Below are 13,620 nucleotides of genomic sequence, written 5' to 3'. Positions count from 1 at the left end.
GAGCATGGTGCTATTGGTCCTGGACTAAATAGCATGCTGCATGAAGAATCTCTATTGAAGTAGCTTCACCAGCAGTAGAGGATTGTGGGTAAAATCACTGGGGAAGCCAAGCCAGGAAAAAAAGCCATATTACAACCTCTGTGTTGTGATAATTGCGTTGTTTGCTCTATAACCTGTTCATATGCCTTTCCCCCGTTATATATAGGCCTAAAGGCTGAGACAACAAGAATACATTCAACCACACCTTTGTTTCATCACAAAACCAGAGAGCAACATCTGTCCGGTGGAGTCCACAAAGCATATTGAATGAAACAAACAGTTACACGACCTACAACACGGTCAAGCAAGTTCATGTTTCCTACATTTTCGTACTACTAAACAACTATTGATTTAGAACACCGGAGAGTTACCGCAAGTCACAAAGAAAACAGGAGCAGCCTCCACTATTCCAGCACCATTTCAACATCATCTAATCACCTATGCTTAGTCTAATACAGTGACAACTATTTATTCCAATCAACGTAAGCTAAATATGATGTGGCTGTCCATGGTTGTCCATGGTTCGGATTTATGTGTGTTGCCTCACCCTAGAGAAATGGCAATGACATCCTCCTCTCTTTCATGTTGGTTAAACGGTCTATGAGTCTGTCATACAGTGCACCCTTTTAGTTTTTGTTGTCCTAGGCCACCTGGCTAAAATACTTGCTCGCTAGCCTACCTTCCTTTCATGGGCAACGATGAGCCAGCTAGTTTATAAATTTTTTTTTTGCCCCCCCCTTTCCCCCCCCTAATCATCCTAAAGCCGCGCCCTAGCACTTGATACGTCCTCCTCTCAGGCCAGGGGCACAATGTATGAATTTATGGTTGGATCAGGATCCCTTTATAATCATTGCAGAGTATGTAGAATTGAGTAAAACAACAAGTCCAAATCCCTATCTCCATCCATGGCTATTTTAAAAAAGGGGACATTTTAGCTAGCTATCTAGCCACGGGAGAACAACAACACAATGAGATGCTTCGCTGTAAAGCATAATTTCAAAATCTGACACGAACAGGTGGATTATCAAAAGGCTAAGCTGTGTTTTCCTATATTGCACTTGTGATTTCATGAATGTAAATATTTTTTAGTAATATTTATTGAATGTAGCGCTATGCTAATTCAGCGTTTGTTGTTAACACTTATCCCGTTAACGGGATTGCAGCCATAAGAAGTTAAAAAAGGGGACATTTTAGCTAGCTATCGGAGAACAACAACACAATGAGATGCAGCAGCCCAAGTTCTTCCTGTCAATGATGTCATGTGATTGGTGTGACACCTTCTAAACTTTATTTTTTTTAGTGCACAAGGACCTTCAGTTATTTTTTAAAATGTTTTAATCAAGGGAGGCCAACTACTCGCTGGTTTCCCTTACATTCAGTGCTACGGGTGGCAACGATGTAATACTCTTTTTGACCAGACAGCCTCAGATTGATGGGCTACACATACAGAGACAGAGGGGCGCTGTTTCCATTTCTCGGATGCTTTCTCTGGTGAGATACATTCAACCTCTTGAGAATTGAAGGAAAATTATGAGAGACGAAAGATACATTTTTTAATATATTTTTTTCTTGGTATTTGTTTGGGGGGGGGGGGGGGCTGGCTTCCCTTAGTATCCATGAATACAACACCACTTCTTACTAGGCTTAATCTGTGTCTCGGAACCTGGCTTCATGAGTACAGCCAGGACCTCCACATCCGAGCTTTCTTTTCACCTGCGGGATCGTCTGAGACCGGTCACCTGGACAGCTGATGAAACTGTGGGTTTGCACAACCGAAGAATTTCTGCACAAACTGTCAGAAACCTTCTCAGCAAAGCCCGTCTGAGAAGCTCATCTGTGTGCTCGTCGTCTTCACCAGGGACTGCAGTTCAGCGTCGTAACCAACTTCAGAGGGAGAATTCTCACCTTCGATGGTCARTGGCCTCGTCACGGATGAATCCCAGTTTCAACTGTACTGGACAGATGGCAGACAGCTTGTATGGTGTTGTGTGGGCAAGCGGTTTGCTGATGTCAACGTTTTTTTAACAGAGTGCCCCATGGTGTCTGTAGGGTTATGGCATAAGCTACGGACAACAAACACAATCYTATTTTATCGATGGAAATTTGAATGCAAAGAGATACTGTGACGAGATCCTGAGGCCCATTTGTCGTGCCATTCATCCACTGCCATCATCTCCTGTTTCAGCATGATAATGTACGGCCCCATGTCACAAGGATCTGTACACAATTCCTGGAAAAAGAAAATGTCCCCGTTCTTCCATGGTCTGCATACTCACCAGACATGTCACCCACTGAGCATGTTTGGGATGCTCTGGATTGATGTGTACGACAGCATGTTCCAATTCCTGACAACATCCAGTAACTTTGCACAGCCATTGAAGACGAGTGGGACAACATTCCACAGGCCACTATCAAAAGCCTCATCAACTCTATGCGAAGAAGATGTGTCATGCTGCATGAGGTAAATGGTTTGTCACACCAGATACTGACTAGTTTTCTGATCCACGCCCCTATCTTTTTTTAAACTTCTGTGACCAACAGATATATATCTGTATTCCCAGTCATGTGAAATCCATAGATTAGGGCGTAATGAATTTATTTCAATTTATTGATTTCCTTGTATGAACTGTAACTCAGTAAAATCTTTGAAATTGTTGCTGCGTTTATATTTTTGTTTAGTGTAGAACCATTAAAAAAATTGAAAGCATTCTGATGTTTTCATAACTGTATTATTGATCCATTACCGGGATGCTTGAAGTAAAGTACAACTGAAAATGTAAATTAAACACAATACAGAACTTGTACAACTCATTGTGTTTAATAGTGAAGCAAAAAATTGCTGCCAAATAAATTATATAAAAACATATCCACAAGCAAACATTTCTGATTTGTACAACAAAGCAATATAACACCTTATTCTTCAGTAACTTAAGAGTATGTCAAGTTGTCCAAATGTTTCAGAGTCTTCTCTTTTGCCAATGGAAGAATAATTAACCAAATTAAAACACATTCAATGATCTTTATATATTTGTCATTTAGGACATTTCATGTTATACAGTATGTTAATTATCATATGTGTTACATGTCTACAACACCACTGCTCTCCAATTTCAATGTGTCAATCATTTAGAACAAGATAATGGCAGTGAAATAAGTGTTGAAGAAAGAAAATTATGGGAAAAAAAATGAAATTCATTTAACGGTCGGGAATATATATTTTTTTAGGACTTTTAAGTGTAAGTTTCATGGTGTTCCTACAAACAGAGTGTTTTTTCTCTTTGTCATCACTAGTTGTTAGGAATATTAATCGAGATGCTTCATTAGAGATTGTCCTTCTGGTAAACTGCTCAACTTGAAAGCTAATGGTGCTCCTATCTTTGGTGTGTTACTTTGATTGAGAGACTATGTTCCGTAGCTGTAGTATGTACTGTATATGAAGAGTTTATTTCCATTTTTTTTTATATCCACCAATTTTTCACATTTGTGTTTTTTTTACATCAGAAATGATTGTTTATGGTTACCTTCACGTGTGTGTAAAAAAATGACTGTTCTCAGATGTTTCATTAAAATATTTTAAGCGTTTTTACATATATATATATCCATTGTTTAGGTGGAATGGAATGTTCATATCCTGTATATTTGACTGTGATATGTGGTTGTCTCATCTAGATATCTGAAGATGAATGCAATTGTACGTCACTCTGGATAAGAGTATCTGCTAAATTACTAAAAGGTCAAATGTAAATGTTTTACATACACATCTCATATTACTCTACTGATTTGTATTGTTTTATATATTTAAGTATTGATGTCATACATAACATTTGTACAGTTCTTTATATATATGAAAAAAGTAGTTATTTGTTACATTTGACTAAAACCTAGCAGTACTAGGTTTAGCTAAACGACATGATTGTTTGTCTCTGAAATAAACCATCAAGTGATAGATTTCAAACAAATACACGTCTGTCATTGAACAACTCCTTGCCACGATTAGGATAGACCCAACCCAATTTCTTTCAGAAGTTCTTTCAACTATAAAAGCTAATTTATATATATATTTTTTTTTACAGTTTTGGAAAAAAAACTCTTCATATGTTACTTTGCTTGAGAGACTGTCTGTAGCTGTAGTATATACTGTATATGTATTTGCATATTTCAGGTGTATAGCCACTTACCGTCAATGTAATCAAGCTGGCAAGAATGTTGGTATAGTGCAAATTTCAACATTAATACTTTTTTTTAATGTAAAAAATACAAAATAGTTCAGAAATAATAATAATAATAAAACTTGTTATTAATTATAAAAGTGTTTGGCTCCAGTAGCTGGTCAAACCTATTTCTTTCAAGTATCTCTCAACAGTAACAATAGAAAACAACTGAAACACAAAAAACAACAACAAAAAACTTATCAAAAAGTCTTCCTTGTATACAAATTAAAAAATACATCAAAACATCCCATAATGTGGAAAGAAATATTTAAAAGATCACACGGTAATACTTGATCAGTTGCATAGTTCTTCTTTCAGGGAAAATTGTTCCATGTTCATTGCAGTGCAGAGATGCAGGAATCACATGAGTCCCACTTTTGCTATCCATTCAACCCAAAAATATATTCTGTATCTCTTTTTTTTTTTTATCTGAAAGTGCCACAGAGACTTCACAATACTCCCATCGGGTAATCAGACGAAACGGACAGATCAGTCAGTCAACACATTTTTACATGACTCCCAAAAAAGGTATTGTTTTTTTTGTTTGAACGGTTAAGCGGCCCATCATCCCAACAGTGTCTCCTTGTTATTGATGAGTCTATGTTGCTCTCTTTCACTGTCTCTTACGAGCAGCCGCACTCGTCCACGATCATGTTCTGGATGTCCTTCTTGATGATCTTCTGCTCCTCGTTGTAGTAGAGCATGGACATGGCGCGTAGCCGCGTTGGCACGCAGCACGACTGGATGTTCTGGAAGGGCGCGTAGCCCCGCATTCGGTAGTGGTTGATGACGGTGGAGTGGAAGGACAGCGAGGAGCCCGTGATGCTGGCCCCGTGGCTGGGGCAGTCGCCCTCACAGTAGTTGGCGTGGTAGCCCGGCGGCGCGATGATCCAGTCGTTCCAGCCGATGTCCTTGAAGTTGACATAGAACTGCCGCTTGCAGCAGATGCGCATCTTTCCGTCGCACTCCAGGCCGCGTTTGGCGCGTCGGCGAGCGTGTTCCTCCGTGCCGGGCCGCAGTACGACCATGAGGAATGGCCTGTGGGATTGTTCCCTCTCTCGTCCCGGTTGCTCGCCCTCGGTGGGGACCAAGATGGGTGTGGCGCCCGCCTCGGTGCACTGCGGGCAGGAGACTCGCAGATCGATGACGCTGCCACCGGTGTCCAGGAGGGACTGGATGCTGTGCGACACGGGGAGCGTGTGCCAGCCGCTGCGCCGCGTGTCAACCATCTTCTCAGACACCAACTCTTCCTCCTCCTCCTCCTCCTCCTCCTTGCCCTGGGTCTCGGTCAAGCCTGGAGCTTTGGTCTTCTGTCGGCGACGCTGCAGAAGCTGGATGTTCACCTTGCCCTTGCCTCGCCCTTGCCCCTTGGCCAGCTTGAGGAAGAGCCACACGTTGGCCTGCTCCACCACTGAGAGCTCACTGCCCTCCTTGGAAATGTCAAAGGTCACGGCGGATGTAGTGTCGCCTAGAGGAGAAAAGGGGAAAGGGTGTTTAGTCATCGCAAAGACAGCAACGCTGCAAATGTCCAAAATCGTTTCGGTTTGGCAACGCATGTTTTTTTGTCGGCTCTGCTAAAATAAAACCTAGTATGTTTAAAAGAAGCTGTACAGAAACGTAATTGCTGACTGGAGGTGTGACCCTCTTTGTCCAATAATGTAATTTCTGTGTGTCTGTCCATTTAGGGGACTTCTTTTTGGTTTAAGAGCACCCCTAGAGGCAAAAGCCCTATAGCCTCTCTAAATACATTCAAATGCATACTCTATGTATCAAATAGAGCTATAGGCTAAAGGAGAGATATTGTACTTTTGACCGTGGACAGGTCCGATCTATTCCAAATCCATACTCTGTTTGTACAAGAATGCATTTGTTCAAGGTCTGTCGTGTCTGACTAGGTTTGGCTCGGATTTATCTTCCCCAGTCACTCTGGCATCTGTTGAGTTAGGAAAGCAACGGGCAGATTGTTGTGAGTCGGGTTACACTTTACAATAACCTCCTAGTTACTTTCATTAATAAGCCTTTGTAAATACTTCTGTAGAATTGAGTCCTGGAGATGCAGTGATTGGACAAGTGTACGATGTCCATATTAGGACAGCCTCATGGATACCAGACATGTATTGTCTGATATTGTACACAGTTGCACCTAATAAAAAAAATTGAATTTAATATTTATATCACTTATAATACATTTTTCGAAAAAAATGTAATACAGAGAACTACCATGAAGTCTCTCTGGCCAATGGTCAACGTTGTGCAACCCTTCACATAATAACACACATCTCCAACACACCCTCATTGCTCTTTAAGAAACGCTAGCGGCCATGACTGAAGACAAACGAGAGTTGTCTTGGGGGTGTGGTCTGATGCGGGTGTGTTATTATCACATATCGTACCCTGGCAGAGACTGTTGTTTGTCCCCCCCCCTGAGTTACCGTAGCAACAACATAGCCACTTCCTCAAAATAGTAACTTCCTTAAAATAGTAACTTCCTTAAAATAGTCACTTCCTTAAAATAGTCACTTCCTTAAAATAGTCACTTCCTTAAAATAGCCACTTCCTCAAAATAGTCACTTCCTTAAAATAGTCACTTCCTTAAAATAGTCACTTCCTCAAAATAGTCACTTCCTCAAAATAGTCACTTCCTTAAAATAGCCACTTCCTCAAAATAGTCACTTCCTCAAAATAGTCACTTCCTCAAAATAGTCTGATTTAATTTAGGATAAATTAAGAAATATGTAATTACAATTTTGACGTTTTTTGGAGTTAACTAAGGTTTTTACACTTAACTAAGGTGTTTGGTGTAGTATTTATCATGTTAAAAAATATGCATGCAGTCTAGTCAAGTCTGGAAAGTCAGGAAAATCTGGCTGCGCTCTCAGGACTGATTTCTGAGAACAATAACATGTATACAACTTCCTCATCAGCTGTACAAAATATCGTAAATAAGCACAAGCTACAGGCTGTTTATCAGTGCCCAAAACCACTAGCTCGCTAGCTAAGTTCCAACTCAATAAAGCTAGGATGTAGTAGTTACTGTAGCGGACACATTGAGCTGCCAGGCCACAATCAGTTTATCAAGTCACTGGCGAGTGGCGACGTGTGTTGCCTAGGTGTCGTTTATATATATTTTTTGACAACTTTCTCACTCTCTATTACCAGCGTGTGCGTCTGTTTGGCAGTGTTCGTGCATAGCTGGTTCTCTGTGGTTTTTGTCGGTTTTGAAGAAACATGTCCTGGAAATCTCATTGAATTTAATCACAAACAAACAGGACAGGTCGGTCCTGACCTAAACAAAGACAGTCAACCATCAAACAGTCTGTCAAGGTTGGTCGAAATTATTCAGTACTTTGGGGGCTTTAGTTGTTAATTAGACATCATAAACCATAAATATATTGAAACGGGAGCAACTCATATGGCATATGGATATGCATGTACAGAAAAGCGCTCCAACACTAAATGACATTCATACAATTCATTCACACGCTACCCTCTCTATCTCTTCTCCTCCTCTATCTCCTTTTCTCCTCCTAATGAACGAATGAATAAACAAAGCGGGGAACAAACAATAGTTTGAATAAAAAACGCTTCTAAATATATTCGGCTACATCTAAAAAAAAAAGAAAGAAAGTAAGGCTCTATCCCTTTCTAGTCCTCTCTCAGTTCTTTCCCTCTCTAGTCCTCTATCTCTCTGTTCTTTCCCTTTCTATTTTCTTTTTTCTTTTTCTTCTTTCCCTCCCTCTTTTTTCCTTTCCCACCTTCCTCCCATCCTCCCATATCTCTCCCTCTCCATATCCTTCTCTCACTTTGCTCAGGCTCTTTCAAAGACCTCTCCATCCAACCCCATCTCCACATATAGCTTCCACACAGCCTAAAGTAATTATTGGGGCTCATATTTGGATGAATGAAGTGATTATACACGGCCAGGAGCCCTCCGATTCGCCCCCCTTCCCCCCCCCCCCCACAATCGTTAACACCCCCCCCCCCCTAATTCCGCCAACTCATTATTGGCCCTTTCTTTAATCGAAGGTTCATTCAAAAGGGTGGTTATTTATAGTGCCAAGCCATTATGCACATTTATGTAAGCAAACAAGCCAGGGAAGAATGTGCTTGTTACACGCTTGTTGCACCGCTTTGCAGTATACAATGGCCGACCCGCAATCAGGAAAGCCTCCAGAATGGGAGCGCCCCCCTCATTGGGTTGGCGTGCAACGCATGACGGCGTCCTGGGGTACATGGATACATGTTGCTGTTCCGATGCATTATATTAAAACCTTTCCTGTTGCTGGTTTTGGCATCATATTAAAACCTTTCCTGTTGCTGGTTTTGGCATTATATTAAAACCTTTCCTGTTGCTGGTTTTGGCATCATATTAAAACCTTTCCTGTTGCTGGTTTTGGCATCATATTAAAACCTTTCCTGTTGCTGGTTTTGGCATCATTGTCTGATATCATCTCTGATTCACCCACTTCACACCTGGATATGACAATTCTTTTCAACACTAGATAAGAACGTGGTTGATGTACACTATATATACAAAAGTATGTGGACACCCCTTCAAATTAGTGGATTTGGCTATATCAGCCACACCCGTTGCTGACAGGTGTATTAAATCGAACACACAGTAATGCAATCACCATAGACAAGCATTGGCAGTAGAAAGGCCTTATTTAAGAGCTCAGTGACTTTCAACGTGGCACCGTTATAGGATGCCACCTTTCCAACAAGTCAGTTTGTAACATTTCTGCCCTGCTAGAGCTGCCCCCGGGTCAACTGTAAGTGCTGTTACTGTGAAGTGGAGCAACAATGTCTCAGCCGCGAAGTGGTAGACCACACAAGCTCACAGAACGGGACCGGCCAGTATTGATGGGCGTAGCACTGAAATACCGTCTGTCCTCAGTTGCAACACAGAGTTCCAAACAGTCCCAAACTGGCAAGATCACCATGTCCAATGCCAAGAGTCGGCTGGAGTGGTGTAAAGCTCTCCGTCATTGGACTGTGGAGCAGAGGAAACGCATTCTCTGTAGTGATGAATCACACTTCACCATCTGGCAGTCCGACGGATGAATCTGGGCTTGACGGATGCCAGGAGAACGCTACCTGCCCCAATGCATAGTGCCAACTGTAAAGTTTGGTGGAGAAGGAATAATGGTCTGGGGCTGTTTGTCATGGTTTTTAGCTGGGCCCTTTTCCCTTAAGGGAAATCTTAACGCTACAGCCCACAATTACATTTTAGACAATTCTGTGCTTCAAACTTTGTGGCAACAGTTTGGGGAAGGCCCTTTCCTGTTTCAGCATGACAATGCCCCCGTGCACAGAGCGAGGTCCATACAGAAATGGTTTGTCGAGATCGGTGTGGAAGAACTTGACTGGCCTGCACAGAGCCCTGACCTCAACCCCATCGAACACCATTGTGAATGAATTGGGACGCCGACTGCGAGCCAGGCCTAATCGCCCAACATCGGTGCCTGACATCACTAACGCTCTTGGGGCTGAATGGAAGCAATTCCTCGCAGCAATGTTCCAACATCTAGTGCATAGCCTTCCCAGAAGAGTGGAAAGGGGGGGAACCAACTACATATTAATGCTCATGATTTTGGAATGAGATGTTCGACGAGCAGGTGTCCACATACTTCTGGTCATGTATCTGAAGCGAGATGGCTGCAAAGCCGAAGCGTCTGTATAAAGCTCTCCCTGATGCAGTGATAAATAATAATAATTTAAAAACAATTATCTAAGTTTTATGCAACATATTTTTGTGTGCGGACCATCACACAGAAAACGGTTATCTAAATGTACGGGTTTTACTCACCAACCTTCTGGATGGTTCCTTTTGATGACCCGCTGTTGTAAAATGATGAAAACCGAGGCCTGAAATCCAACAACTTGGTCTACTTTCAGTTCCTACTCTCTGAACATAGAGACATTAGGGTATAGTTGTACAGTGCAGTTTTCTGCGTTGATAACAAAGTGCTTGAGAGAGAGAGACACAGCTGGGGAACACGTGTCTATGCTACTTCTCGGAGGATTCTCTCTCTCTCTCTCTCTCTCTCTCTCTCTCTCTCTCTCTCTCTCTCTCTCTCTCTCTCTCTCTCTCTCTCCTCTCTCTCTCTCTCTCTCTCTCTCTCTCTCTCTCTCTCTCTCTCTCTCTCTCTCTCTCTCTCTCTCTCTCTCTCTCTCTCTCTCTCGATAACATTTAAGGTCTGAAAAGTTCCTTCTGTGCCCTGTTCTTAATATTCACAACACAGCATTTCTATGACAGCAGGATTGTCTGAACGTTTCTTTTGGTTGTCCCCATAAGATCCCTTTGCACAAACCCTTTTTGGTTCCAGGTAGAATTATTTTGGTTCTACGTAGAACCCTTTTCTGGTTCCAGGTAGAATTATTGTGGTTCTAGGTAGAACCCTTTTCTGGTTCCAGGTAGAATTATTTTGGTTCTAGGTAGAACCCTTTTCACAGAGTGTTCTACATGGAATCTAAAAAGGTTCTACCTGGAACCAAAAAGGGTTCTACCTGGAACCAAGAAGTGTTCCATGGGGACAGCCGAAGAACCCTTTAGGAATCCTTTTTTTCTAAGAGTGTAGAGCGGCCAACTCCGGAGCGCACATTCCCCCACACATACAAACCCCAGACCTGTCATCATACCTCTCTGTGTGATCCTCTCTACTGTCATCATACAGCACCTCTCTGATGTGTGCCCATCTCCCTCTCTAACTTCCTACTTCCATTTGGTGCTTTCATTCTAGAACGTCAACCTCACTATAAATATACAGTAGTATGGGGTTTCCCTAGTCTGTGTCTTTAGCCAACGTTCCACTCCTGTACTTTTTTGTGAGGCGACAGTAGCTAAGGCTGATTCATTTAGTCTGTAGTCCATTTTAATTTAGTCTATAGTCCATATTCATTTAGTCTATAGCCATATTCATTTAGTCTATGGTCCGTATTAATTTAGTCTATAGTCCATATTAATTTAGTCTATAGTCCATATTAATTTAGTCTATAGTCCATACACACAATTGGCATGTCACATAATTTACAATTCCTTGTTCTTAATCTCACACCAACCTTTCATTTAACCTTTATTTTACCAGGCAAACCAACTAATAACAAATCATTTATTTTCAATGACGACCTCCCAGACATATATTGAATGTGCCCCTCCAGCAGCTGCGTTTGTAATGTCTCACTGGTACACAGTGAAATCATCTGAGTCAAAGCTGCAGTCCAACATTCGCTGCAGCGTGGGGAACTGGTGCTAGCTGAGGATGCACATGAACCCCCAAACTAAGAAACTGAAAAGGGACGTCAACAGTTTAATCTAAGTTCTAGTTTTCCCAACTGGGCCTCTAAATACTCTTTGCCTCCATCTCACTTTTTCAGTTACCTTCAAATTAGGCATTGTGTCTCCTCCCAATGTTCTGGTTTCCCTGCTCCACCCCCTTTCTAACCCTTCGAAGGAATCCTCAAGAGAAAGCCAGAAGCACCACAGACACTTGTCGACTTAAAAATGTTTCCAGACCCAGACCACACATTTCACACACGCAGATAGAGTGGGTTACAGGTAGAGTGGGTTTCAGGTAGAGTGGGTTTCAGGTAGAGTGGGTTTCAGGTAGAGTGGGTTTCAGGTAGAGTGGGTTTCAGGTAGAGTGGGTTTCAGGTAGAGGTGGGTTTCAGTAGAGTGGGTTTCAGGTAGAGTGGTTTCAGGTAGAGTGGGTTTCAGGTAGAGTGGGTTTCAGGTAAGAGTGGGTGGGTTCAAAGGTAGAAGTGGGTGTCAGGTAGAGTGGGTGTCAGGTAGAGTGGGTGTCAGGTAGAGTGGGTGTCAGGTAGAGTGGGTGTCAGGTAGAGTGGGTGTCAGGTAGCACGTTATCTTACGCTACACGCTTAGACAAAAAGCTGCTATTTAGAACCTAAAAGGGATTTTCGGCTGTTTTCATAGGAGAACCCTTTGAAGAACCATTTTGGTTTCAGGTAGAACAATTTTCCTTCTAAGTAGAACCCTTTTCGATTCTTTGTAGAACCTTTTCCACAGAGGGTTCTACATGAACCCTGAAAGGGTTCTACCTGGAACAAAAAATGGTTCTCCTATGGGCTAGCAACATAGACATTGCTTTATGTTTCTAGCCTATGGGGGGACAGCCTAGGAACCCCTTGGGAAGCTTGTTTACTACCGGTGTTTAATGAAGAGACAACAGTGGGTCATTTCTGGTTCTTTTTCAAAACATTCAACAGGAGTAATAACTACCATGTACCTTACCACTACCGAGTGGTGTTTGTTTAAATCAACCAAAACAAATCCAGAAAGTATAATTAACATTTTACCATGTCATTTCTTAGTACCTAGTAATACACTATAAATAAAATGCTACACTCACCTGGCTCGGCAAAGGTGATGATCTCGGAGGGCGGCTCAGGTGGCGGCGCCGCCCCCTCACCGCCCCCCTGCCCTTCCTCCTGGATCTCCACGCTGCCGTCCTTGCCCACGCGGCCAACGTGTAGTTTCTTGATGGCGTTGAGCAGGGCGGCGCGCGGCACCGGCTGGGTGACGTTGGGCCTCGCGCTGAGATGGAGCATGTCGAGGATGTGCTGTTTCACCGCTTCCACCATGTCCATCTGAGCCGAAGTCTGGGCCGAAGTCTGGGCCGAAGTCTGAGCCGAAGTCTGGGCCGAAGCCGATTCAGATGCTGACTCAGATCCAGGAGGGGCCGGGACATAACCCGGATCCGAGCCCAGGTAGTCCCTGCTCATCTGGGCCAGCACACAGGAAGGACAGGGGGTCACCTGGATCTCCTCCACCAGCCCCTGCTCCTGTCCCCGTGTAGCCCCATCCACCGCCGCAAGTGATCCCGCTACAGTAGGGGAGCCACATCCTGTCTGCAGCCCAGCGAGAAGCAACGCTAACACCCCAGCCAACGCGGCTAACGAGGGCATCCTGTGCCACAAAGCGCAGACAACTCACAGACACACACACACACACTCACACACACACACACACACCCTGGAGAAGGTGATGAGAGGACTGCGGCAAGGGGTGACGAACGAGAAGCAGCACACCGGACAGCTCTCTTCACCTTACCTCTGTTGAAGGGGTTTCCCTGAAAGAACAAGTTTGAGAAAAGTACAATCCTTCTTTGAGAGCGGTACTATAGCTTCAAAAAGTTGGATGTTGGAAAGCAGAGATGGAGGTTTTGAGACCAGGCTCTTTACTTGGTCCTCATAAACCAGGTATTTTCTGCAGTACTCGTAAACCACTTCTCCTATCAAGTCTAGGAAAGCAGGTGTCTCCTCTCAGCTTTGTAAAACGATTCCTCTTCTTTTGTCTAGTTAGTAAAGTCTCTTGTCCACTCATTCCAGTCTCAGGTTTGGTAGAGAGTGT

The 13,620-nt window shown here is 43.0% G+C and overlaps 1 protein-coding gene across 1 annotated transcript; it reads right to left on the bottom strand.

The window, feature by feature from the left end:
* Positions 1-4,134: 4,134 nt before the first annotated feature.
* On the bottom strand, positions 4,135-13,175 carry LOC112070876 (inhibin beta A chain-like). The gene is made up of 2 exons (XM_070439159.1): positions 12,620-13,175; positions 4,135-5,718 (listed from the first exon to the last, which is right to left on the bottom strand). The coding sequence occupies exons 1-2, from the start codon at positions 13,173-13,175 to the stop codon at positions 4,874-4,876; spliced, it is 1,401 nt and encodes a 466-aa protein (XP_070295260.1). The 3' UTR covers positions 4,135-4,873.
* Between the last annotated feature and the right edge of the window lie 445 nt (positions 13,176-13,620).

This window comes from Salvelinus sp. IW2-2015, unplaced genomic scaffold (genome assembly GCF_002910315.2).
Source record: "Salvelinus sp. IW2-2015 unplaced genomic scaffold, ASM291031v2 Un_scaffold1446, whole genome shotgun sequence".
NCBI lineage: Eukaryota > Metazoa > Chordata > Actinopteri > Salmoniformes > Salmonidae > Salvelinus > Salvelinus sp. IW2-2015.
This window is presented reverse-complemented; position numbering and strand designations above follow the sequence as displayed.

Coding starts and splice junctions, on each gene's coding strand:
- LOC112070876 (XM_070439159.1), bottom strand. CDS start 13,175: ATGCCCTCGTTAGCCGCGTTGGCTGGGGTGTTAGCGTTGCTTCTCGCT. Junction 5,719..12,619: donor CATCACCTTTGCCGAGCCAG/GTGAGTGTAGCA, acceptor TTTCTCCTCTAG/GCGACACTACATCCGCCGTG.